This window comes from Babylonia areolata, chromosome 23 (assembly GCF_041734735.1).
Source record: "Babylonia areolata isolate BAREFJ2019XMU chromosome 23, ASM4173473v1, whole genome shotgun sequence".
Taxonomy (NCBI): Eukaryota; Metazoa; Mollusca; class Gastropoda; order Neogastropoda; family Buccinidae; genus Babylonia; species Babylonia areolata.
In genome coordinates this window covers 7001372-7027626 of record NC_134898.1, presented here as the reverse complement: position 1 = coordinate 7027626, position 26255 = coordinate 7001372, and the positions used below count along the sequence as shown (strand labels likewise).

Below are 26255 nucleotides of genomic sequence, written 5' to 3'. Positions count from 1 at the left end.
TTTCTAAAAGAAAGTAAAGACGCATCTTTTTCATGCATACAAACGAGTGCCTGTTTTTATATAGTGATGTGTTGTGGGGAAGGATGTGAGTGCTTTTAAATTTTGCATTTTAAAATGTAGTTGTTTTTTTGTTTGCTTTGTATTGTGCCATGTGTGACTGGTGCTGAGAGTTGGAGGTGAATTTTCGGTTATTGTGATATGGTTTTTGGTTACTGTGATATCGGGAATTTTAAGTATTGTGACATGACGTTGCATTATTTAGGCTTTTTCACGTGATTTGTATGATGAGTGTGATGATTGTGTGTGTGTGTGTGTGTACATTTTGTGCTTCCGTATTTGGATCGCTGACTGTAAAAGGAAAAGCATGTATGGTTTTCTTTTTTTCATTTTGGTGTTTAAATGCATGTTTTAAACGTCGGTATTTACATTGTACAGCCCAACTGAGCATGTTTTCCATGTAAAGGCGCTTTATAACTTAATTATTATTATTATTATCAAAGAAACCAGTTGTGTGACGCCAAACGTACGTGTCGTTTTCGTGTATGTCGAAGCAGAATAAGAACACTGAGGCTGACGTCGGTTGTTGGTAACTTCAACAGGGTGTTCACGTTTGCATGGAAGCGTGTTTGTGCGCCTTTGTGTGTAGAAGATATTACATGACATATGACAATAACAAGTCAAGTAGTCTTGCGGTTTATCTCCCTGACAAACTGCAACTTTTTTGTACTTCTCCCCCCCCCCCCCCTTTTTTTTTAACTCTTCGTTTGTCTATGTAGCTGCTTACCACTTGGCGCATCTATGTCTACACACAGAGAAATTTTACATGTTGTTTTATCTTGCCTTTGATTGTTTATTTTGCAATGTCAGTAATTTCAGCACACGACAGCCATGATGGTATATTAAGTACCCCTGCTCATATTTCGTGCACCGAGTGCTCAAGTTAGCCGCACATGATAGTAAATTGAGCTTTATTTCTTATTTTGCAAGTTACTGAAAAATACATCTTTGATGCATGAAGTACTTTGTGTTCTTTACTTGCTGAAATATATGTATTTCTGTGTGGTAGTTTCTGATTTATTAAATGTAACTAAAGGTAAATTGCCTTCTTTAAAAGGATACTATTTCCCTCCATTGTATCACACAGACCGTTCTGAAAGGGTTACCACGGCATTGTATGTCCAGTGTGGTCTTAATTATGAGTTCATTGCCTCCCCTGTCCCCAAAGATAGTATTGATGTTTCAGCTACATTTGCCAAGATTAAGATAAATGATTTAATCATAAATTTCCTTTCTGTTTATTTTAAAAATGGTCCTGATTCAAACTCAAACTGGCTTCTGAATTTAGTAAAAGAAAATGAACAATGGGTTGTCGGTGGAGACTTTAACGCCCATGTTCCCTTTTGGGGGGAAAAAAAACTGTCAGTCGATCACTAATTCTCGTCTTGTTGAAAATCAGGTCGAGTCCTCTCTATATCTTTTAAATGATGGCAGTATAATAAGAATTCCTGATGTATCAAGCCACAAGGCTACGTCAATTGATTTGACATTTGTTACATCAGACTCAGCAACAGTTAGTACCTGGGTTGTAGAAGATGATGCACTGGGCAGTGATCATTTACCAATTATTCTTAAACTTCATAAAAAAAATTCTAAATCTAACGATGTAAGTAATGATACAATTCCAAAGTTCTACTACGAACAGGCTGATTGGGGGAAATATCAATCCTTTCTTTCAAGCCAAAACTTAGATAAAATTGAGGATTTAAACGTTGATATATTTTATGAAACATTTACTAAAACAATCATTGAAGCAGCTGAATTATCAATTCCAAAAAGAACACCCGCCAGAAAAGGAAAGCATAGTGGTAATATCTGGTGGAATCAAGCGTGTGCACAGGCTGTTGAACTTAAAAAGAAGACTTTTAAACAGTGGTTAAAGGATAGTAAGGAATTAAAAAATGATAAGAACACGGAGATTGACAAGCAAAGACTAAAGGACAGAGTGGAGCAATACCATGAAGAAATGAGGAAAGCCAAAAATCATTGCAACAGAGTTGTTGCTCAAGTCAAAAGACAATATTGGTCTAATTATTGTATTCAAGAAGTTTCAGATTACAAAGATACAAAGAAAGTATGGAAGAAAATTAAGGATATGGAAATGGGATATCTTTTCAGGAATATCCTATAAAGGTTAATGGGAAATGTTTCCCTACCTCTTTAGAAAAAGCAGAAACTTTTGCAGATATGTTTGTCAAAACATGCAACGATGATGGATTAACACCCGAACAGCTGGCTGTCAGAATTAACAGTGAATCAAATGAACAATATAAGGAACCAGCTCCTAATAATGACATATTTATAAATGCTCCACTTACTTCTAAAGAAGTTGAAGATGCAATTGCGTCATTTAGAAATAAAAAAGTAGCTGTAGGTTATGATGGTATTTCGTACACCATGATCAGTTATCTTCCTAAAGAAAGGTGCAAGCTTCTTCATACACTCTATGCGAAATGTTTGGAAACAGGCAAAACACCTAGTATATGGAAAAAAGCTATCATTACTCCCATGCTTAAATCAGCTAAACCACGATCAGACACATCGAGTTATAGACCCATATCCCTAACATCGCACGTCGGAAAGATATTGGAGAAAATTATATTGATGAGGCTAACATATTATTCTGATAAAAATAGAATTATTCCGATTGCACAGGCCGGATTCAGAAAGGGCAGATCTACTTTAGATCACCTAGTAAAACTAACAACAAACATAAAACAACAGTTTTCAAAGAGAAAGAGTGTTTTGGCCACGTTCTTTGATGTACAAAAAGCTTATGACCGCATTTGGCATGCCATACTACTGTTTAAGCTACAGAACATTGGGTTAAGTGGCAATGTATACAGGTATATAAAATCTCTTTTGACAGAAAGAAGCATCATCACTAAAGTTGGGCATTCATTGTCGTCTTCAAGATCAATTAACATGGGTATTCCGCAAGGTTCTATAATTTCCCCACTTCTGTTTAACATAATGTTGTATGATTTGCCAAAATATTTGTCTAAAACTATAACTCTCGCCCAATATGCTGATGATATACCAGTTTGGATGAACATAACTTTGCGAAAGAAAACGGGCCTGCGTTATATCAATCACATTAACAATTTATATCAATCAGAACTTGATAAATTAAACATTTATATGAAAGATAATGGATTACAGTTTTCAACTGAAAAGACACACATGATACTTTTTAATAATGGTGCTGCCCCCCAAAATTACCAGTTTTTCATCTTGATGGAAGAGAACTCTTCTACAAATCTGAGGTCAAATTCCTTGGTGTTTATTTTGCTCCAAAGCTAAATTGGAAGAAACATCTAGAAAACATGAGATCAAAAGCAATGAAAAGCTTAATTTTTCTTAAAATCGTCAGTAAACAGCCTTGGGGTCAAGATTCAAAAACTCTTATTCATCTCGCCACTGCACTGATTGCTTTCCTTTAAAAAAAAAAAAAAAAAAGCAAAGCCTAGATAGCAAAGCCATAAAGCTGGCCCTAGGTGTTCCGTTTCATACGAACACATTACAGTCGTATAGAGCTGCAGAAATACTACCTCTTAATGAATTAAGAAAGCTAGAGCAAATGCTACAGAAAATGTCAAAACTGAGATTAATATACCGGTCTGACAAACTTTTTTCGAAACGAGCGAAACAGAACAGAAAACTAGAAACTATTTCCACATACGTATCAGATACTATTAATCAATCAAATGTTGATCCACAAAATGTTGCTCCGATTATGAGCACTTCACAGTTCCATTATGGGAATTAACGGGAGCAGCTTTTGATATTCAATATTGTGACATTAAGAAAGATGAAAATCCCAATATACTAGCTTCTCGAGTCAAATCACACTTGTCTGAAACATACCCCCACCACTTAAAAATATATACAGACGGTTCTGTTCTAGAAAATCAGTTTGCTGGTTCTGGATATGCAGTTCCTGCTTTGAAATTTGAAAAGTCATATCATATTGGAAAGGGCTTCTCAATTTTTACAACTGAATTAATTGCCGTCCTTATGGCATTAACATATCTAATTGATCTGCTCCTAAACTTGATTAATGTTTTATTTTGTGTCGATTCAAAATCAGATCTGCAGTCTATCAAATTAATTAACATCACTTTTTAAATAAGATTTTTGATTCACTGTATTCAAATGAGAGGAACTAATATTGAAATGTGCTGGATTCCCTCACACTGTGGGCTTTTCTCAATGAACGTGCAGATGATCTTGCAAAGCTTGGAGCTAACAACGCTTTAAATGCAGTTGAACTTCCTCATCGTTTATCATCATCTGAAATGTGTAATATTGTTGAAAGGAATATGCAAAATTCCTTTATGTCTTTAGAAGTTAACACTTCTACCTTATTAAATGCTAAAAGAACTGGCAGGGCTGTTAAGAACATGGCATTTAGGTTATTACTAAATGCCCCATACACAAAATATTATGAAAATATTGAATGCATTTGCAAGGGACGTTTAACGGTAGAGCACGTTTTAACCCGCTGTTTAGTAATGAGACCTTTTTTGCCTCCAGAAATTGCGGAACACGTGTTACCAGTTTCAAATGTTAACATTTTAAAGAAAAAGTTATATATTTTAAACTGTTCTTTATTAAAGTTAGCTAGCTATGTGTTAAATAGTCCAATTGGTTGTTTATTGTAGGTCCCCACACGAACCTCTTTTCAAATAATAATCTACAGAAGTAGTGCATACAATATTTGATTATTGATAATTTTTTTGTCCTAATCCCGCTTCCCCCGTCCCGCCTGTCACACACACCCTTCCAATATTATGTTTTTTCTTTCTCCAATCACTGACACTCACCCTCTTTATTTTACATTTTGTACTCTATCTTTTCCACATTCTGTTCTCTCTCTCTCTCTGTCTGTCTGCCTCTCTCTTCCTTTCTTAGTCTCCTCCTCCTTGCACGCCCCCCCCCACACCCCCCCCCCCCCTCCACCTCAACCGACCCCCTTTTCATTCGAATATACAGATAGTCGATTTCTAATTAATAATAACAATTATCATTATGATAAAAATGATAATAATCCAAATGATGATAATAATATCATTTATTTTCAGTCTAATATCATCATCTTAGATGAATAGACTATAAATAAATAAACGAACGTTTCTGATTTAATCAAGTTCCAAATTACGGTGCTCAGATTTGCGTCAGCTTTTATAATTACCTCCCTTACTGAACGGACACACATTCTCACTGCACAGTCAAACATGACCTATAACATGCAACCGGCAATTCAGCTCGGTGACAGGAATACAGGAATCAACAATCCCTCCTCGCTTACGTCCGTCGGCGAGTGGATCCCATTTTGGGTGCATGGCCTGCTGTCCGTGCGGGCCGCTTTCTGCTCTGTCATCTTCTTGTAGTGAATGCCCTTTTCCCCCATCCGCTCTCGTGGCAGTCAGCGCTTGTTGTCTTGGGCCGTATTCAAGACAAACTTCATTTGCCTTAAGGAAGTTATCTTTGACGTGGTAGGGATCCATGGGTACATTTTACCTTTAAGATAAAGTCATCTTCATATTCTAGACACGCACGGTGCCTCAGTCAGCTATCCCTTCATCTATATTTAAAAATTCCTGGGATTCCCTTTTGCACTTACTCTTTTACTTATTCCGGCACAGCAGTTTCTTCCGTTCATTCCTTTCTTTCGTTCACAGCAGCAAACTTCGAGTCTGGAAAAAAAATTAATAAAGGGAAATTTGAGATGGTGGAAGAGCACCCAGCCGTTTTGCATGTTTAACTTTTTGCACTGGCAATGCTCCAAATTTGTGCATGTTTAAAACGATATCTGTTGATAAGCTCTGCGTCATCGTAACTATCGAGCGGGTTTAACCTGTACCCAAAGAAGAATACGGTATTTGAGCAAAGCACACTCTTTCCCTTAACAATAACAATAAAAGGATCCGCACTGTTTACCTGTGCTTCGTGGTCAGTCAGCCTTGGCAGGTGGTAAGGGCGAATTTTTCTTTGGGCTTGAAGAGCCGCAGGTTGGCTGGTGGTGGTTCGTCCGTCGGGATCGACGAGGACCATTTAGTCATCCTGGGGGTGGGTGGGTTGGGCTCTGTGGGTGCGCAGATGACTGGTCAGGCCAATCCGCGCCCGAAAGGTTCTGACGCAGTGTGGACAGGGGATGGTGGCGGCTGTCGGGGACTTGATGGCACTGCTTTTCCTGGCCTGTCTGCGTTGCTCTGCTGCGGCGATTCTGTTGGCCTCACAGGATTTGGCGCCTTTGTGGACAACTGAACGCCACTTTGGTCTGTCCATTGCATTCAGCTCCCACGTGTCGTGGCTGATGTTGAAGGCCTTCAGAGAAGCTTTCAGAGTGTCTTTGAAGCGCTTCTTTTGGCCCCCATGGGAGTGCTTGCCATGTTGGAGTTCGCCGTACAGCTGTTTCTTGGGGAGCCGTTTGTAGACCGTCCATGATTCACAGCCATAGAGCAGTGTGGTGAGAACTATGGCCTTGTATACTTTGAGCTTCGTCTTCAGGGTGATGCCTCTCCTGCTCCAAACGTTCTTATGGAGTCTGCCGAAGGCAGTGCTGGCTTTGGCGAGTCTGGCATTCACCTCGTCATCGATGACAACTGTGCGAGAGAATGTACTGCCCAGTATGTGAACTTGTCCACCGCGTTCAGTCGTTGCCCGTTGATGAAGATTTTTGGTTCAACATAAGGCTTACCTGGAGCTGGCTGGTGCATCACCTTAGTCTTCTTTGTGCTGATTGTGAGGCCAAAGTTGTCACAGGCAGCAGAGAACTTGTCGACGCTGTGTTGCATGTCAGCACGGAGGGAGCGTTGAGAGTGCAGTCATCAGCAAACAGGAAGTCGTTGACGGTGTCTGTCCTCACCTTGGTTTTTGCTTGAAGCCTCCTGGGGCTGAGGAGTGAGCCATCTGTGCGATACCTGATGCCAATGCCTACGTCAGCGTCTCTGAAGGCATCTGTCAGCATGGCTGAAAATATGAGACTGAACAGGGTGGGGGCAAGAACACACCCTTGCTTGACTCCGTTGGAGACAGGGAATGGTTCTGAAGTCTCTCCGTTGTCTTGGACTCGGGCCAGCATCCCACCGTGTAGTTGCCGTATGATGGTGATGAACTTTCTGGGACATCCGTACTTCGCCATGATTCTCCAAAGGCCATCTCTGCTAACAGTATCGAAGGCCTTGGTCATCTAGATCGACATAGGTGGAGTAAAGGTCGGCGTTCTGTTCCTGACACTTCTCCTGGAGCTGCCTGGCAGCAAACACCATGTCGATAGTCCCGCGTTCTTTCCGGAAGCCACACTGGCTCACTGGTAGGAGACCTTGCTCAAGGTGCACTATGAGACGGCTGAGTAGCACTCTGGCCAGAGTCTTGCCTGCAACGGACAGCAGGGATATTCCACGATGGTTGTCACAGGCCTGACGATTTCCTTTGCGCTTGTACAGGTGTATGATGGAAGCGTCTTTGAAGTCCTGTGGAATTGCCTCATGCTGCCAGATGAACTGGAAAAGCTGATGAAGCTTCTCAGTCAGCGCCATACCACCTTCTTTGTAGACCTCAGCTGTGATGGAGTCTGAGCCAGGGGCTTTGCCACTGGATAGCAGGCGGATAGCTTTCTGGGTCTCCTCCAAAGTTGGAATGGCATCCAACGACTCACTGACTGGCACCTGGGAGAGTCGGTCGATCGCTTCCTCGTTGATGGTGGAAGGGCGGATAAGTACGCTGTCAAAGTGTTCACCCCATCTCTCAAGGATCCCGTCCTTGTCAGTGCAGCACTGAGGAGTGGAGCAGATCTGGAGGTGGTGGGACCGTAGACTTCTTTCAGGCCGTTATAGAAGTTCTTCATGTCGTTTCTGTCTGCAAAGCCCTGGATCTCATCAACTTTGTTGCTTAACCAGGAATCCCGCATCTGCCGCAGCTTTAGCTGGATGGTGTTGCGTGCACTCTTCAGTATGTCTTTCTTTGTCTGTGACTTGGGATCTTCAATGTGGGCTCTGTAGGCTTGGCGTTTGTCTTCCAGCAGCTGCTTGATCTCAGTGCAGTTCTCATCAAAACAGTCTTTGTGCTTCCTAGCAGAAGGCCCCAGGCACTCCATGGCAGTGCTGTACACCGTCTCATGCAGTGCGCCCCATGCTGCCTCCACGTTCTGGTTCTCCAGCACAGTGGACTCAAGGCGTTCCTCCAGGGTGTCAGCAAAGCTCTGCTTGATGTTGCCTAGCATCAGCTTGTTGAAATTCAGGCGTTTGGGTGCTTTCATGCCCTGAGGCCGTCTCTTGGGCTGGATGCGGAGGTTGAGTTTGGAGACGATACGGCGATGGTCTGTTCAGCACCCGGCGCCGCACATGGCCCTCGTGACTTGTACGTCCTGCCTGTCCCTCTTCCTGACGATGACAAAGTCGATAAGATGCCAATGCCCAGAGCGAGTATGCATCCATGACGTCCTGTTACGGGTAGGGAGGCAGAGGACGGTGTTTGTGATAAGAAGGTTGTGCTCGGCACATGTCTGATGAAGTAGTAGACCGTTGCTGTTACAGTTACCAACCCCATGCATCCCAATCACGCCTTCGCAGGAGGTACTGTCACAGCCAACTTTCGCGTTAAAGTCACCAAGAATGATGAGCTTGTCTGCGTTGGGAACAGTGGTGATGACAGCGTTCAGGTCCTCGTAGAACTTGTCCTTGATCTCATCCGGGTTGGTCATGGTGGGCGCGTAGACGCTGATAATGGTGGTAAACTTCTTCCCGTTGCATAAAGGGAGTTTCATCGTCATCAGGCGATCGTTGACTCCTTCCGGGGGGGGCAGCCAGCTTGCCAACGAGGGTTGTCTTCACTGCAAAGCCAACTCCAGCCTCACGTCTCTCTTCAGGTCCGCGACCACTCCAAAAGAAGGTGTAGCCTGCGCCTCGCTCACAGAGTTCGCCTTCTTCTGCCAGTCTGGTCTCACTTAAGGCAGCGATGTCGATGTTGTACCTGGATAGTTCACTCGCAATGAGTGCTGTGCGTCTCTGTGGTCTGTCTGAGTCACCTCTGTCCAGAAGCGTACGCACGTTCCATGTGGCAATGGTCAATGGGGTGCTTCTTGTTTTCTTCTTTCTTTCCTTTGTGTGTCGACCGCTTGAGTAGGGTCCCCGTCAGCCGCAGTATGCTGACTAGGGTGGTGTGGAGCAGGCAATGTTTAGGGCACCTTTTCTAGCCCCTTCCTCATGCCATGGAGGTGAGCAGTGCTGTCCTGAAGAGGGCTGCTCAGTCACTCCGGGGGCTGCCGATCTCCACCGCTGCTCCAGTCGGTGAAAAACGACCCTATGGCCTGAGCCGCCTGTGTGCAGGTCCGCGGCTACGACTGCCAGTGTACCCACACCTGTCGCTTCGCGTTCGTCTGTCGCCACAGGGCTTGGGGAAAATGATGGTATGGGATGAAGGATGACTGATGACTTGCGCGATGACTTTGTTTATAGTGAGGAGGAATTGCGTACCGTCGACCTCACTCTCTTGTCCGAGACCGTCTGTATACAGTGGCAAGACGAGGTCAAGACGACTGGAGATGGAAACGGATGCAGTGGATGACCAGGATGTCCTGTGTGTCTCATCCTGCCCTCAGCACTCCGCAGTGCTCTGCTGCAACCGCCTTCCTCTCCTTTGAACCATGAAGGTTTCTTCCGCAGAGTCCGCCGGATCCAGTCTTCACATGCTTGGGTAGACAAGCCCTAACTCACCGAGGGTTTGAGACCCGTCGGCTACCCTCACCTAGTTTAGCCAGCCTGTCAAACCCCCGTGGGTTGGCTATAGTGTTCCTGAATACCGGATACTGCTTACCTCTGGCAGTTTGCCTTGCCGTCTGATGTACATTTACCCGCAGGTATACCTTTACCCACAGATATGATATGGTCTCTTGAATATGGTGCATAGTATATGTTTGTCTGGGCACTTGTTGACCGTTTACGCCAACCCAGTTCTGTGCTTTCCTCCAGATTGGTTGAATAGACCGCTTACCACGTAGTTCCGTGCTTAAATGGCTTGTAAAGGCGCATCACATTATACGAAAGGAAATATTCCTAACAATAGATTACCGAAAATCTATTTTTTGTGAGGAGTGATTGTTATGATATATTGAAGGGGGAAGCCATAATCATGATACACTCTATCAAAAAGTTTCAGTCTGTGCCTATCTTCATCATGGCTTCCTGTCAGGCTTCTTTAAGTTGTAGCAACTGTTTGAAACGTTGATCTAGATCTGCACAATGTGAAAGAACACGTCCGATCTGCCGATCACAATTTTTACGAAATAACTCGATTTGACCGGTGTCATCATCCGACATATTACGCTCGAAAATGTGTTTGTGATTTTGCTACGAAGCCCGGCAGAAATTCATGATGATTACAGGGAAAGATTGAAACACAGATTGAGATATTATGATAACAAAACAATGAAAATCAGATCGATGTGGGTCATTTTTGGTTTCCAGCACACAACTTCAGGTTCAATGAACACTACTTTGAGATGTTAGGCTATTACATTGGTATGTACTGGTACGACGCCCCCTTCCCCTCCCCATTACCTGCGTTTTTGGTTTCGTTCTTGTGGATTTAAATCAGTTGAATCACATATGAGCCATGGAGACTTCGCCTCTTGTTATCATGATTACGACGGTAGTACCCGTGAGTTACACGTATTCAAAGCACAAAGCAATGGATAATTTAGACATTATGTTTTGGGCTTCTTTTTTTATATTTCCAAGCAGAGACGTATGAATAGCGCTTGCTTGTGTGTTTGTGTGTGTTGGGAGGGAAGGGGGGGGGGGGGTGCTGTGGTGTGAGCAGGTGCATTCTTTGTCTTGACTCATAAATGACAAGAAGACTGTGTGCAGGCATATTAGACGAATTGGTCAAACATGGACTCCGGGCATTGAGAGACACTCTGCCATCTGATGTCAGCCTCAACACAAAGGTAAGAATCATGTGGTATTGTTTCCCTGAACTCCGTCTCTCACGCACAACTTATCATGTGGGACTAACGTGACCCTTGCAAGCCCACGATTTCTTTGAGTGAGAAAAAGAAACGAAAAATGGGCGACGACAACGACGATCATGATAATGACAGTAGCGTTAGCGAAGACATCAACAACAGACGGTGAAGGCGATGGCACAGTACTGGTTTCTTAAACATGTGTAAATGTATGTGTATGCCAGTGAGTGTGTGTGCGTGTTGCCTTTTGTGTGTTTACTTGGCTGGTTGATTTGTTCTTTTCTTTCACTCTGTGTTTGAAATAATTTATTCATGTTTTGTGTGTCGTCTTGAAACAGAATAAATTTTCAGTGCAATATTACATGCGAAAAGATGCTGATACAAACAGATGAACAAATGAGCAAGCATGAAATAAAGAACATTCTAGATAAATGTGACAGAAAAGGTTGCATCACAACAAACATCAAAAGTATTTTGTCCAGTTTTCATGCTCCTTATGCGAGGTTAACATTTTGTTAAGCATCTTTTTTCTGTCACATTTATGTAAAGAGTTAAATCATTCTGATGTTATTCCCAACATTCCTCGGGAAAGAATCGGTTCAAGTCTTATCATATTGTATTATATCATTTTATATTATATTCTAATTAACAGAGGCAACCATGTGTTTCTTTTTGTATTGTCCGTGTGTTCTGTGTGGCTTATTCAGAATTAAAGAGGCCATGCCAGCCTTGAATAAAAGCTTATTTGTGTTTGCACATTTCTTCTGTCATGGCTGCTGTATGCACGTGTCAAATGATCGGTATAAGGACAAGCCCGACGCTTCCTTCTGAAGAAGCGTCTGGGTTTGTCCCAATGTACCTTTTATTTACCTGTGTGGTAGCTGATTGTGTAGCATAAGCAGCATTGACCTGAAGTTGTGTGCCTTGTGAATGGAGAGAGTCACCTCTCTACTGTTTGTTAATCATTTGTTCTCCTGGCCGCATTGTTTATTAATTTTATATTATATTCTGTTTGAGTCATACACATTATCTTAATTTCGTTGTTTGCTATTGATTTCGATGCTGAATTTGAGGTCAATGCATTGCAGTGATCCATCTTATGTGAAATACAATAAACAGATGTGTTTCAGTGTCATTACCGTTCATGTCTTCACCAACACCATGTCATTATCATTATCGTCGTTGTCGTCGTCCCCCTCTTTCTCTTTTCTTTTCATCTCTCTCATTTTTCTCTAAATTTTGCATTGGGAAAAGACAAGAAACCATTTCCGATGATAAAGGAAATATTTTTGATAAAATAAGGCGGACTTCTACGCTTACCCACACATCGTGAGAAGTTATGGGGACGTCCCTTGCAATTTCTCGCAATTGAGAGAAAACTGGGAGGGAAACGCCGACACTTTCTCGCAATCCCACGATTTCTCTTAAAGTGATCGAAAGATTGCGAGAAACCTTGGGCTTACAGCCCTTTTGAGATTTTCTACGTTTCACAGTCACTTTAAGTCCCGACTTTCCATGGTTGCTATATCAGATTAATTGTTTTGTATTCAGTTGCTTTGGTTTCGGCAAGATGTATCTGTACTGATCTCATCGCAGTGTGTTAAGCGGTTGGGAGAAGTTTGATGCAGACACAAAGATTTGATGGCTCATCTGCACACATTATCCCGCAGACTGGTCGGGTTGGTTTCTGTTGCGGAAAAGATTGCCCCCCCCCCCCCACCCCCCGCCCCTCCAGCACCCCCCTCCCTCCCTCAGTGAAGAATGTCACTCCCACCGTATGTAAGTATTTTGCAGGTCACATATTTTCGTCCACTATGGAACAGTTTGTCGCCAGATGTGAATGTATGGTTTTGGGTCGGGTCTGACTGGTCACTTTTTGTGAAACAGGTGTACAAGGTGAAACAGGGAGATGATGGTGATCATCAACACCTACATCTTATTACCAGTGATGATGCTAGTTTCGACGATGGTAGTGATGCGGTTTTATTATGGTGGTTTGAGATTGTAAGTCCAGTCTTTGACATACTGGACTGTGTTTTATCCTCTGCAACAATGATGACAATGAAGATGAAATAATGATGATACTATTGTATGATATTGCATTTGGCCTTTGTTTGTGGGCCTGTTTCCTTGTTAATTTCGCCCATCAGAAAAAGAACAACCCAAATGATGCATATCATCTACTGGGACGAGTGTTCTGAGAGTCACACCTATATGAGCAGATGCTAACCATGCCATTATATTTGTTTATTCTATATTGACAGTTCTTAAGATGTTGAATCCAAATTCGCTGGTGATCACGTTTTCGCTATACTCATCTTCCCTACACCTAAATCACACAATACAAGTGACCAGTCAGATCCAGTCCAAAACCATACATTTAACAAATGGTGAAATTTCGTTCCGCATGGGATATGAATATGCGAACTCCCGGTACCATGACTTTTTTTTTTTTTTTTTTTTTTTTTTTTAAATTGAATGTCGCCCAAGGTGATATTCTTTACTGGGGTGACATTGTGAGCTGTGACAGTTTCCATACCCTTTGGTTATTCTAATTGCCTCGTCGGCTACTTTCGTGGTCTCATCAGCCACATGCATGGTTTCACTGGCTATTGTCTTGTACACTGTCCTTACACTAAATTTGGCTTTGTTAAGAATACAAAACCAAAAATTAACACGTGTTTATTGCATACCGTACAGGATTAACCAGATCGAACCTGATGAACATTCGAGTCGATAACACGGTTTACAGCCTCTTTGTCTGCCATCTTGCTTGAAAATAGGTTACACAGTACGCGATATCTACTATTGTTTTGAAGTTTCAAAACTGTAAAATCGTGTAAAGGACTGGAATAGGCTAAAATAAAAGTTCAACAGATGCGAACGTACAAATTCGGGTGAAATGTCAATCCAAGTAACCATGATCGTCAAGCTGCGTGTTCAGATTTTAGCATTACACTTCAGTTATTCAAAAACAATTTTTTTAAAAGTTCAGCAGAAAATAATGTTGGATCGACTGGTGCAGTTGATGTATCGTCAAATTATGACAGTAAATACCAGGAGATTACTGAAAATCGGTTTTTGTGTGGAGTTGCACTGTAGGCATCCTCAGGGGACTGTGGAGTTGCGATCTTGGTGATGTTGCACAAGCGTTTGGAGATATTGTTATGATTCATTTTGTTTTCAACATTTTCATTCAGACAAGGGTTTACAGATGCAACTTTTTGAGCATTATGAGGTAAAGACATAATGATGTTCTAAATATTGACAATTCTACGACAACACAATATAGCCAGAACAATACATATTCAAGAACGTATCAATTCCATGGTTACATTGTATAGTTTAATCTTGTACTAAACATGTATGTAATAATGCCCATTGTTGCACAGATTTGTTATGTTCCATAGTTATACTAAAAACATAATTATCTACTACATATACCTGTTTGAGATCTTTTCAGAACATTTGTAATGTTGGCTTTACTTGATTAATTCTATGTTTGTATACATAGAATTTTAGCTATCAATAAAACATGTGAGAAACAGCCATCTTACATTTTTATTTTGTTATGTCCAAGATGTACCCACCTGTGCATCATTGATAGTAATTCTGTCCCAATGTACACACTTTTCTTATAAATGTCTTACAAATTCTGTCCAAAAATGTTGTACATGATTACATTCCCATCGATAATGTACAACTGTATCTTTTTATCCCTGCAAAAATTACTTTTGTTATCTCGGAGTATTCCCATGCTAATCAGAACAGAATTTGTCACAAGCATAATGATAATTAATTTTCCTCTCGAACCATTTTAATCTTATGTCGTGGATTTTCTTATGTTAAAAAATTTATTCTTCCATTCAAGCTTGTTTTAAAAAAATGAAGTCCCAGTTTTTACAGGCATTTGGAAGTTCTAGTTTTCCAATAAGTGCATTGTAGAAATACTTAGTTCCTCTGGGAGCTTTTCTCATTACAGTATATGCTTTACTAAAGCTGAGTCCATTCTGATCATTGTTTTCTAATGCTATGTTCTTTCCTCTTGAAAAGCTTTTAACTGAGTTTACATAACCAAAGTATTCCAACACGAGGACTCGAGTATCAATATTATCCTGAAATTATTGAATATTCAAATATCTTTTATTCTTTTTTTAAATTTTTTTTTTTTTTTTAACAAGATCTTTTACATAGTTAATGTCTTTTCTTACCCAGTCTTCAGAATATAAGACTTTGCACACTATCTTAAGTTTGTTATTAAAAAAACAACAACAACAAGGATTCCATTGAGACATCTCGCTCGCCATGAACATCAGTTTTGTGATAAAATTCTGAATAAGTATGAAATACATCTTTCCAAAAGCGATTTGTTATACGTTCTCCAACTGTTAGTAAACCTGGGCCATGTTCCAGTAACATTTCAACTGCTGGACACTCTTTTAACAATTTTTTCCCCATTTTGGATTATATGACAAATTATAACATTTTTTCAACCATGTGAGCTTTAAAAAATTTATGAATGAAGAAATGTGCTGAATATTTATGCCCCATTTTTGCATGCTGTGCACTGCTACCTGTCTTTTAACTTTGTCTCTTTTCTGTATCCCATGAAAATTTAAAACTTTTGTTGTTTTTGTTGCAATTCTTGAATACAGTTACCCGGTTGATTTGGAAGCATAATCCATAAGTAGATTGATTTAGACAATATAATTGATTTAAGAACAGCTACCCTTCCTAAAGGTGTAATAGATCTGTATATCCATATATTGAATAGTCTTTTTAGATTCATTAAACTTATCAGTAACATTTAGTTCCGCCATATTGCTCTGGTAAACCAGAGCCATGTGATTTTAAACTGTGGTGGATTCCAACTCATTTTTAAACTTGATGATGATAAAAAAAACGTATTGTATCACAATTACTTTATTTCCCAGCCATACTTTGCATGTTTTTTGGTTGTTGTTTTTTTTTTTGGGGGGGGGGGGGGGGGGTTCATGATTAGATTTGATACCAGAAATCGATTTGAATTCCTCTAGTTCTTTAAATGGTTCTTGTGTGATTTTCTGTCACCTTCTAGGAAAAAAAAAGGACGTACCATCAGCAAAGTGGCTAATTATGTCTCTGAAATTGAAATGCCTTTTATATTTCAGTTCCCACGAATTTTACAAGCCATTATTTCTGCGCACAAAGTAAATAAATTGGATGAGAGTGGGTCTCCATGTGTACATCCTCGTCCAATCTTGATACTTGTAGATGCTTTACCATTAACTAATATTGAGGATTTTGTATGAGTGTAAAATGTTTCTACCCGTCAACAAATATCATCACCAAAACCAAAGTGTTTTAAAATTTATACATATATTTCCAACTAACTGAATTGAAACCCTATTCAAAATAATATAGAAACTTGAAAAGTCCCGGGAGATTTTTCCATCAAATGATAGATCGTATCATATGTGAGCCTAAAATTTATCTCCTATATATCTGCCGGCGACAAAACCCGTTTCATCTTCATTAATAAATTTATTTAAGACCGTTTTAATTTTATTTGCGATACAGGTACAGCCTATTATATAAATTACGTTTAACAATTATATGGGACGTCAGTTTTTAAGATATTCTCTGGGTTTGTCACCATTTGGTAAGCGAATTATAATGCCTTCTCTCTGTGTAATGGACATCTCTTTTCTCTCAAGCCCTTCATTTAGATACCGTACAACAAAACCGCCTAGCTGTTTCCAGCCAGAAAAAAATAATAAAAAGTCAACTGTTGTTTCATCTGTTCCTGGGCTTTTAACATTTTTCATGTTTTTAGTGCTTGTGGTACCTCTTTTAATTTTATTTACCTTCTTGGCTTCTATCTCTGTTAGTTTTGGCGAACTATTAACGAAGTTTTCTAACTCCGTGCCTTTTACTTTTTGCTCCCCTATAAATTTTCATAGTACTTTTTCGTTTCTTGCAGCATGTCATCTATCTTATCTAAATTTCTACCATTTTTAGATGCAAGTTGAAACATTTGTTTGCTAACATAATGCATCCTTTTGAGGTTACAGAAATATTATACCTTTTCTCCTTCTGCTGCCCATCTAGCTTTACTTCGCATCAATATTCCTTGTATTCTAGTTTTTCTAGGCGTAATCAAACTATCAATCTTTTCTTGTATTCGTTAAAAATCTTCCTTTGATTTGCAGCTTTTCTCTCCAAGAGTGTAATTTCTTCTTGGAGTTATTTTTCAATCTGTGTGTCCATTCCTTCTTTCTAGAAGTGTATTCCATTGATTTTTTTCTTCTGATTTCCATTATAAGGGTGTTTGAGAATAACTGGTCCGATGTAGTAAGTTGTAAATGTTCTGTTGTATACCAGTGCAGCATATTGCTCTTTTATGCTATTAATTACATCATTTGTGGTATCTACATATTCTTTATCTTTTAAAAGTGATGAGTTGATTTTCCAAGAATCCTTTGATTAAGCAACGCTTATAAACTCGAACTTTATTGAAATGAAAGAGTGGTCACTTCTATAACCAGTCAAAATATCTACATATTTTACGTTGGATAATACATTTTCGGAAATTACGAAAAAGTCTAATCAGGTTTGCTGCGGTGGGTTTGATCTCCTTGTAAATCCTAGTTTGTTGTTTGTTTGGGTTTTGTTTGGTTTTTTTTTTTTTTCGTTTTTTGTTTTTTGTTGTTGTTTGTTTGTTGTTGTTTTTGTTGTTGTTTTTTGTTGTTGTTTTTTTTGGGGGGGTTCTTTTGTTTTTGTTTTTGTTTTGCTTTGTTTTGTTTTTTTCAGCCGTATATCTACTAGTTCTAGGTATGATTAGTTTGATTAGTTTTGTCCAAGGCGGAAAGTCGCGATGAAGATAGGGAAAGTTTGAAACTTTGATATTTATGTTCGGATCGAACAATGAAATGTTAATCAATGTGGGTTGCTCCAGGTAGAATTCTTCTCTTTCCAGCACACAACTTTCAGTTCGGCAAACATTTGGTTTACAGACCTTCACGTGCTAGATGCAAGCACTCATAAATATGTACATGCACACACCCATAGAGTGCTGTGTAAGTATCTTATAAATATTATCATCATCATCACCATCATCATCATTATTCTTTTTTTTTGTCATTATGATCTTTATCTTCATTATTATTCTTGTTATCATGATTATTATCATTTAGCAAATAAAAATGGTAGATCACCCCCATTAACTGAAAACTGTCTATGAAAGAGGGATGCAAATGCTGCTTGCCACAAGCAAAAGAATGCATGAAACTATATACAAGTGCAAGCACTCTATGTTGTTGAAAACTAAAAAGAATGAAGAAGGACCACTTAACCAATGTGAACAAATGCTAAGGGAATGAACACAAGAGAAAAACAAGAGAGGCAAGGCCTTCAAGACTCACTTGTGATACACTTAAAAAAAAACAACCAAGCTTTTTATCTATTGAGTATAATTTCAAAATGTAATGTTTAAGATGAGAAAGATCAGTTTAAAGCAAATTAAGTCCCCTTGCATTAATTACAGAGTAATTTCACCTTTTTTACTATCTGCACCAAAACGTTTGCAAAATACATAAAACTTCCATGCTTAGCAAAAGAAGTTCCTGTTTGAACAAAAAAATGATAATAATGACTGCTCTTGTTGTTGGGTCAGAATATCAGATCAAAGTGCCAAGTTTAGAGAATACAAAAAATATAAATATAACAGTAAATGCAGTTTGCATATAATTAGGCTTCATTTTTTATATTTGTTTGTGCCCATCCTAGAGGTGCAATATTGTTTTAAACAAGATGACTGGAAAGAACTGAATTTTTTCCTATTTTTATGCCTAATTTGGTGTCAACTGACAAAGTAGTTGCAGAGAAAATGTCAATGTTAAAGTTTACCACGGACACACAGACACACACACACACACACACACACACACACACACAGACAACCGAACTCCGGGTTAAAACATAGACTCGCTTTGTTTACACAAGTGAGTCAAAAAGGTCAGGAAAAGAAAATACAAAAAGAAAGAAAAAAACAACAACATAATACACCCAAAACCAAATCGTTATTGTCATAGCCTGCAGGCAACTGTGGTCCACAAACTAAATAAATCAATACGTTAACCAGAAGATTAATATGATACCTAAATAATGTTTTACAGACATGTACCAATGCAATACAGACACAGGAAGAGTGAAATTTATCGCATCCTTGGAGTAACTATTCGGTAGTCTTATGTTTAACGGGGTTTACTTTCCACACGTTGGATGAGTCGACTTTTTTTTTTAGTCCCGGGGTGTCGACTTATCCGGGGTTAGCTGTAGTTATTTTGAGCTACAAAAATGTCAAAGCACGTCATTAATATGGCTTGACCTTCTGGAGTTTCTTCTCGTTCGTGGCCTTCTTCGATTGAAGTTTGACAGCTTGACACATGTGGACAGAGTACAGGGGATGAATAGAGAGGTATGCCTAATTGCGAACGATCCAGTCGAAGCGATGAGCTCAACGTGTGTACTGTAGAGATAACATGTCGTACGATGGTCAAACGTAGTTCTTGTGTTTTTGAAGGCTTTCTCCGACAGATTGCACCAAGAAATATTCGCCTGTTCATTGTTTTCTTTTCAGCGTTTTGTCGACGTTTGAGATAGCAAGGGTGCCTGAGGGTAAATGCGAACGAGCAAGTCTAATTGCGAACGATGGCTTTAGGTACATGTACACAATTAAAACAGAAGCAGTTCTTTTACTCATTAGATATAACATTATTGGAACATTGCACCTGACTGTTGCATTGTTGGTTTTGATCACGCATGCACACAAACAGACTTTTGAACACACATACCCCACACCACACACAAACACACCCTTTTGAGAGTGCTCAGTACTTGTGCAGCATCGTTCGCAAATAGACAAGCGTCAACATATGTAAACGACACTATTTTGCAGATTCCTGTGTAAACTGACGTTCAGATCTGTCACCAATATGCTTTCTTAAATTTCTCCCAGCACTGGTAATGCGGATTCAACAATTCCAACCAAATCAACTGTTTCAAAATGTGTCAAAGATCAAGTCCTACAACTTGTTTCCCCTTGATTTTAGGATTTTGAGAGCTCGTTTGTAACCTTGGTAGGCAGTGGTGCGCGAAGAGAAGAAAGAGCGCGGAAATAGTCAGAAATAGCTGATGTTTGACCAGTTCTTGGAAATGGATATTCATTAGGGTATTGAAAAAAGGTCGAAGCAGACAAACTGTGAAATGCAACCGTTAAGAACGCTTCGAAGTGGGGCGGTATGCGAACCGTTCGCAATTACACGCTGTTCGCAATTACGCATACCTACCCTATATGTTCCCCCAGGTTATTCTTTCATGTCTAGGCTACCCCAGGTCTGTGTGTCGCCCCCCCCAATAAAAAAAAAAAAAAAAAATTTTTGGTAGGTTTATTTTCCCCACGTCAAAATTCTCATAGGTCTATCTTTCCTCAAGACTGTATTCCCCCGGACTTATTAGATTCATCATACGTACATTTTTGGGAAGAATTAGTCAGTGGTGATAAGCTGTCAAGCCGGTGATAGAATACTAACATTGCATAAGAAAGTACTAATGATGAAAAAAGGTGTTAACGCAAGCGGCTCACTTTTGGGTATTGGTCAATACTGGTAAGTGAATAACCAAATTAGGTCATGAAGTCTTAATATTGCATAAACATGATGAAATGCCGTATTGTGATAATTTATGGGTAGTGCTCAGCAGTGGTCAGTGACAATCATATATGGTTAATTAATGGGCCAAATCCTGTCAAGAAATCCTAATACCGGTAACTGTCTCAACAAAATCTGAAAAGTCAGTGGTCAGCAGTGGTAAGTTAGAGGTCAAAAACCGGCCAGTCGTCATAACAATGCACAAACTTGACAGAACAACGCAATCTGGACACTAACCGGTTGTGGAAAATTGTCAGCATGGCAGGTTGTGGTCTGTAATGGTCAGCAGTCGTCAGTGGTGCTCTGCTGGTGGATAAATGCTTCTCAGAAAGTCCTAATACTTCATAATCGTCACAATCTAATGCAGTTTGAACAATTTTAGTGATCAGGTATCGGTCAGAAACATGTCAAGACATCATAATAATGCACAGTGGTGGTTAGTGTTGAAAACCTGTCAAGAGGTCATAAAAGGCACACAATGTCAAAATATGTATTGATTGTATTGAAATATTGAATAAAAGCAGAAAGGTTTCTGTGAATAGGGGGTCAATGGGGGCCGGTGGAGGCAGGGGCGTAGGGGGAGGGTTTAGGAAAGATTTTCAAATAATGTCGGTGGGGGACCGAAACAGCATAGCGGGACGTCCCAGGACGTCCCTTTAGGGGCACTTTAGGACACTGATGCGTTCCCTGGGTAGCGATTTAGGAAACTGATACGTCCCACGGGGGACCTACGGAAGAGGGAATGATTTGGGACTTTACACCGGATTAGGATTTCAGTTGCCGGATTAGCATCCGGTTAGGGTGCGGCTTTAAGACAGCATTCCCTTTCTAGTCAGCAGTCAAAAGAAATAGGAAAAAAATGTGGACAGGCCACACAAAATGAAACTATATAATCGATGTGTTTATTGTATTCCAATATTTTAAAGACGGTACTGGATTAATTGGAGGCGTCGTGGCAGAATCAGTAAGGCGTTGGACTTCTGATCCAGTGGTCAGGGTTCGATTCCCCGTTTCGGCCTTGTGTTGTGTCCTTGGGAAAGGTACTTCACTTTGATTTTCCTCACTCCACCCAGGTGTGATTGGGCACCTCACCTGTTTGGGGAAGGTTGAAACGGCGGGAGGGTGGATTTGGCCCTGCCTTCCCATGCTGAGTCCTGGACATAGTGGATATGAAATCAGTCAGTGCCCCGATGGCCGTAAAAGGCTATAGGTTCTTTTAAACTTTATGATTCTTAACTTGTTCAGTTAGAATTAACACGCTGTAAATTCCAGTCGACGACACTATTTACAACTTCTTCGCCCGCCGTCTGGCCTGAAAAACCGGCCACTGTGGAAATCGTTCAGTATGCGATAACTATTTTTGTAATGAAGTGCCTGAGCAGTAAAGTCATAGAAAAGACGGTTGGATTAAATTCGACAGATACAAATGATTAAGCTGTTTGGAAATGACTGAAATGTAGATCCGATGTGACTAAGACCGCTCACCACTATTATACAACTTAAAAAAACCCACAAAACCCCCCCAAAAAAACAACAAAAAAACCCAAAAAACAACCAACAACAACATTTGACCATGGACAAAAAATATTATTTGGAACAACTTAATTAAGCACCTTACACATCGTATAACTGCGGTGAATCAACTTTGATACGAAAAACAATACATGCAATAGATTACCGAAAATATGTTATTTTGTAGAGTGTTGCAGAAGCGTGTGGGCCTTTTGTATTATATCATATTACTCTTTTTGTCACAACAGATTTCTCTGTGTGAAATTCAGGCTGCTCTCCCAAGAGAGAGTGCGTTGCAACACTGAGAGCGCCACCCTTTTTATCTGCCTACAATTTTATTTGTTTTCCTGTCGAAGTGGATTTTTCTACAGAATTTTGCCATGGACAAGCCTTTTGTTGCCGTGGTTTTTTTTACGTGTGCTAGGTGCATACTGCACACGGGACCTCGGTTTATCGTTTCATCGGAATTACTAACGTCCGGACCACCACCCAAGGTCTAGTGGAAGGGGAGAAAATACTGGCGACTGGGATACGAACCAGTCTGCTCAGATTCCCTCGGTTTTAACTTCCTCTTTTGTCTGCTGGTACGAAAGTTTTAAACGTGAAGAACAAGAACATACTGAGAAAAATTGTGAATGTGTCCACCAAAATAGTTGGTGTCACGCGAGAACCTCTGAATGAGCTGTACAAACGGCGTGTGAAAGAAGAGTCCCTGTGCGTGTGTCTGCATTTATGTGAGATCTAATTATGAGTGTGCGCGTGCATGTGTGTGTGTGGAGCGTGGGGGTGGGGTGGGGCTGGGGTCTGTGTGTGTATGTGTGTGTGTGCGCATACAAGGTTATGTGAATCATATATTGTGTATTGATTTTGAATACTAATGAATAACAGCTGGTTTTAATAATTTACGTCGTTGTTTTGATTATAGTATTATATTTTCATCTGTTCTCTTACTATGCTTATCGCAGTGTTTATTTGTGATTATTGTATGAGATGAATTAACATTAGCTTAGTATTTAAGCATTTGATGTTCTTTATGTATTCATGCTGTGAAAGTATGTGATCATTATATGTGTATGATTATGATCATTGTACGAAAGGTTCACATGAACTTCGTATTTCAGCATTTTATACATTTACATTGAGTGACGGTGATTCTCGTGTATTGTTTGAGTGGCATACACCACACAAGGATTTATCTGATTGAAATAATAAAGTATTCTGTATTTTGTATGGTGAGCAGAAATATTATTTGGATCGAATTACAAGTGAACCTTCAGTGTTTGGCTATTTCTCTTTTTCTTTTTTTTCCCTTTTTGTTTGGCTGGCGGGGGGAGAGGGGGGGGGGGAGGATGGTCTCTTTTTTAAACCAACAGGAAAATAACATGTGAGCCATGGAGAATTATTCTCTCTTGTTTTCTCTTCTTTCGAGTACTGGATGTTGGAATGGTTTGCTTCATTACCCGAAAAATCTCTCTCTCTCTCTCTCTCTCTCTCTGTGTGTGTGTGTGTGTGTGTGTGTGTGTGTGTGTGTGTGTGTGTGTGTGTGTGTGTGTGTGTGTGTGTTCCACCAGAATTGTTCCCTGGGGATTGTTGGAAAGGGTGTGAAATTCACATTGTATGATGATGAAAACGTCGCATCTTTTGTATCCTTTGTCTTTGAAATAAAGAAGGTAAGCAGCTTCATTTTTCTTTGGAAGAAAAGAAGGTAAGCATCTTCCTTATTTGAAGAAATTATCATTTAATACGATGTCAGGATGGTACATTAAATTAGGCCCTGTGCACTTTGACGCATCTGTTGTTTTCATGTTATTTCAGCCCTGCTACTGTCAGAACATTTCATCCATACACCAAAAACACGACGAACATTTATCTTCTTGTAGTCATAACACATACACGCTTCTCAAAAAAAAAAAAAAAAAAAAAAAAAGAAGAAGAAGAAGAAGAACATTGAAATAAACGAATACAAAAAGAATCCCACCTAGTGATCAACCCCCCAAAGCCTGCTCCACAGCTATGGTGAATTTAAAATCTAGTTGAAAATGCAAATCAAAGCATTTAATGATACAATTATCTAGTTTAATCACTTTTTTCGTTTCACACGGGACTTCGGTTTATCGTCTCATCCGAGTGACAAGCGTCCAGATCACCACTCAAGGTCTCGTGGAGGGGGAGAAAATATCGGCGGGTGTGCCGTGATTCGAGCCAGCGCGCTCAGATTCTCTCGCTTCCTAGGCGGATGCATTACCTCTGAGCCATCACTCCACACCTCTAAGATCGCTTGCGCAACCTAGACTTTCGTTGCTTTCTCAATAACCGTGATTACAAACCAGTGACATATACAAGGTGAAACTGTAGGGAACAAGTAAGAAATAAAAAAAATGAGGTGCCTGAATAAAATATGGAATCGATGGCTTGTGTGGAGTTGTACATTTCGTATAAGAAAATGACACTTGTCTTGGTATGTAATATCAAAGTTAGTTATATCTGCTCACTTTGTTTTTTAAAGGTGCCGTGAACACCAACACACGCACACACACGCTCCGCCATCATGGGGTCAAATGCTGTCAATTACGCGTTTGGCACACACCACAAACGGAAATGCAGTAGTACAGTTGCTCTTTTGTCATTTCTGCCTGATATCTGATTGATAAAAAATGCTAGACATTTCTCCTCAACGGTGCGGTAACATTGGTCTGTTCCATCCTTCACACGCTGTGGTCCTCAGAGAGTATTTTCCCCATTGAGGTACTGTTGATCACCTTCAGAGTTCGCAGCAAGTCGTCAGTAAAGAAGAAACTATGCAGTTACCACACAGGTCAAAAGAAACTATCATCATTTCGATATTTGATTCTGATGACAGCAACCGACTTGGCGAACGCTGCTGCAAACATTTTAGTGAATGAGAGGCTGAATGGGTTCGGAGTCAAGACACTGCCATACGTGACATTTTACTGGGAATGGATAAAAAGCATCCCTGTTTTCAATCGCTTTAATCGTTACGAAAGGAAAAACAATTTACAAATCTGGTCGGCAGCAGTTATGCGTTATCCAGGCTGTTGGACACAGTAGCATGTATTTGTCAAATTTGGTTTGGAAACGTTGGTCAGTAAAAGCCACTTCTATAATGATCAACCCCTTATTGCCATGGTATATCAGACATAGGTCATGTATGCTTCTGTCAATGTAGGTGGCATCATCCGTTTCATCTCATTGAAAGCTACATAGCAGAACAAAATCTTCTTTGCTTCCTTCTATCTATCCATTTTCATTACTGCCCAGTGTCTTTTCAGATTTTTTCTGCTAAAAAATTGTTAACCTCAGGAAAGAACTGGATTGACAGTCACTTGTGTCACATCCCTTGGGAAAAGAATTTCAATGTGTTCCTTTTGTTGCTTTCACACCTGTTTCAGAGACAGATGTACTGAATGTGTTGAAAAACTCTGCTCCAAAAACATGTGACCTGGACCCCCTTCTCGCACCACTACTGTATAAGTGTTTGCATGTTGTTTCGCCTGCACTTACAAAAATTATAAATGATTCTTTAATTTCTGGTGTCTTTCTAGATGTATACAAAACTGCACTTGTTAAGCCCCTGCTAAAGAAAGCCACTCTGGATCACAATGACCTCAGAAGTTTTCGCCCTGTATCCAACCTTGCTTTTGTGTCCAGAATTATTGAAAAAATTGTTCTCTCCCAACTTTCAGACCATTGAGCATTAAACAACATGTTTTCTTCTTTTTAGTCAGCATATAGATCTGCCCACAGCAATAAAACTGCTTTGTTGAAAGTAGTTAATGACATGTTACTGTCTGTTGATGAAGGTAAACTATCTGTGTTAACTTTGCTCGATCTGTCGGCTGCGTTTGACACACCAGACCACAGCATACTCCTTTCCAGACTTGAACATGTTTTTGGGATTCACTCGACAGTTCTGAGTTGGTTTTCTTCATACCTATCCAACCGCTTCCACATTGTCTCTGTTAGTAACTTTGTCTGATCCAGCCCTGATCTCCTGTGGTGTGCCACAA

General features: G+C 40.1%; 1 protein-coding gene across 1 annotated transcript in view; it reads left to right on the top strand.

Annotated features, from left to right (window-relative positions):
• The window catches only part of LOC143298366 (proteasome subunit alpha type-1-like), a 125830-nt gene that overhangs the window by 82182 nt on the left and 17393 nt on the right, over positions 1 to 26255 (top strand). The window contains exons 8-9 of the mRNA XM_076611267.1: positions 10929 to 11008; positions 23799 to 23870. Of these exons, the coding sequence (XP_076467382.1) occupies positions 10929 to 11008; positions 23799 to 23870 (152 nt within the window). The remainder of the gene's footprint in view (positions 1 to 10928; positions 11009 to 23798; positions 23871 to 26255) is intronic.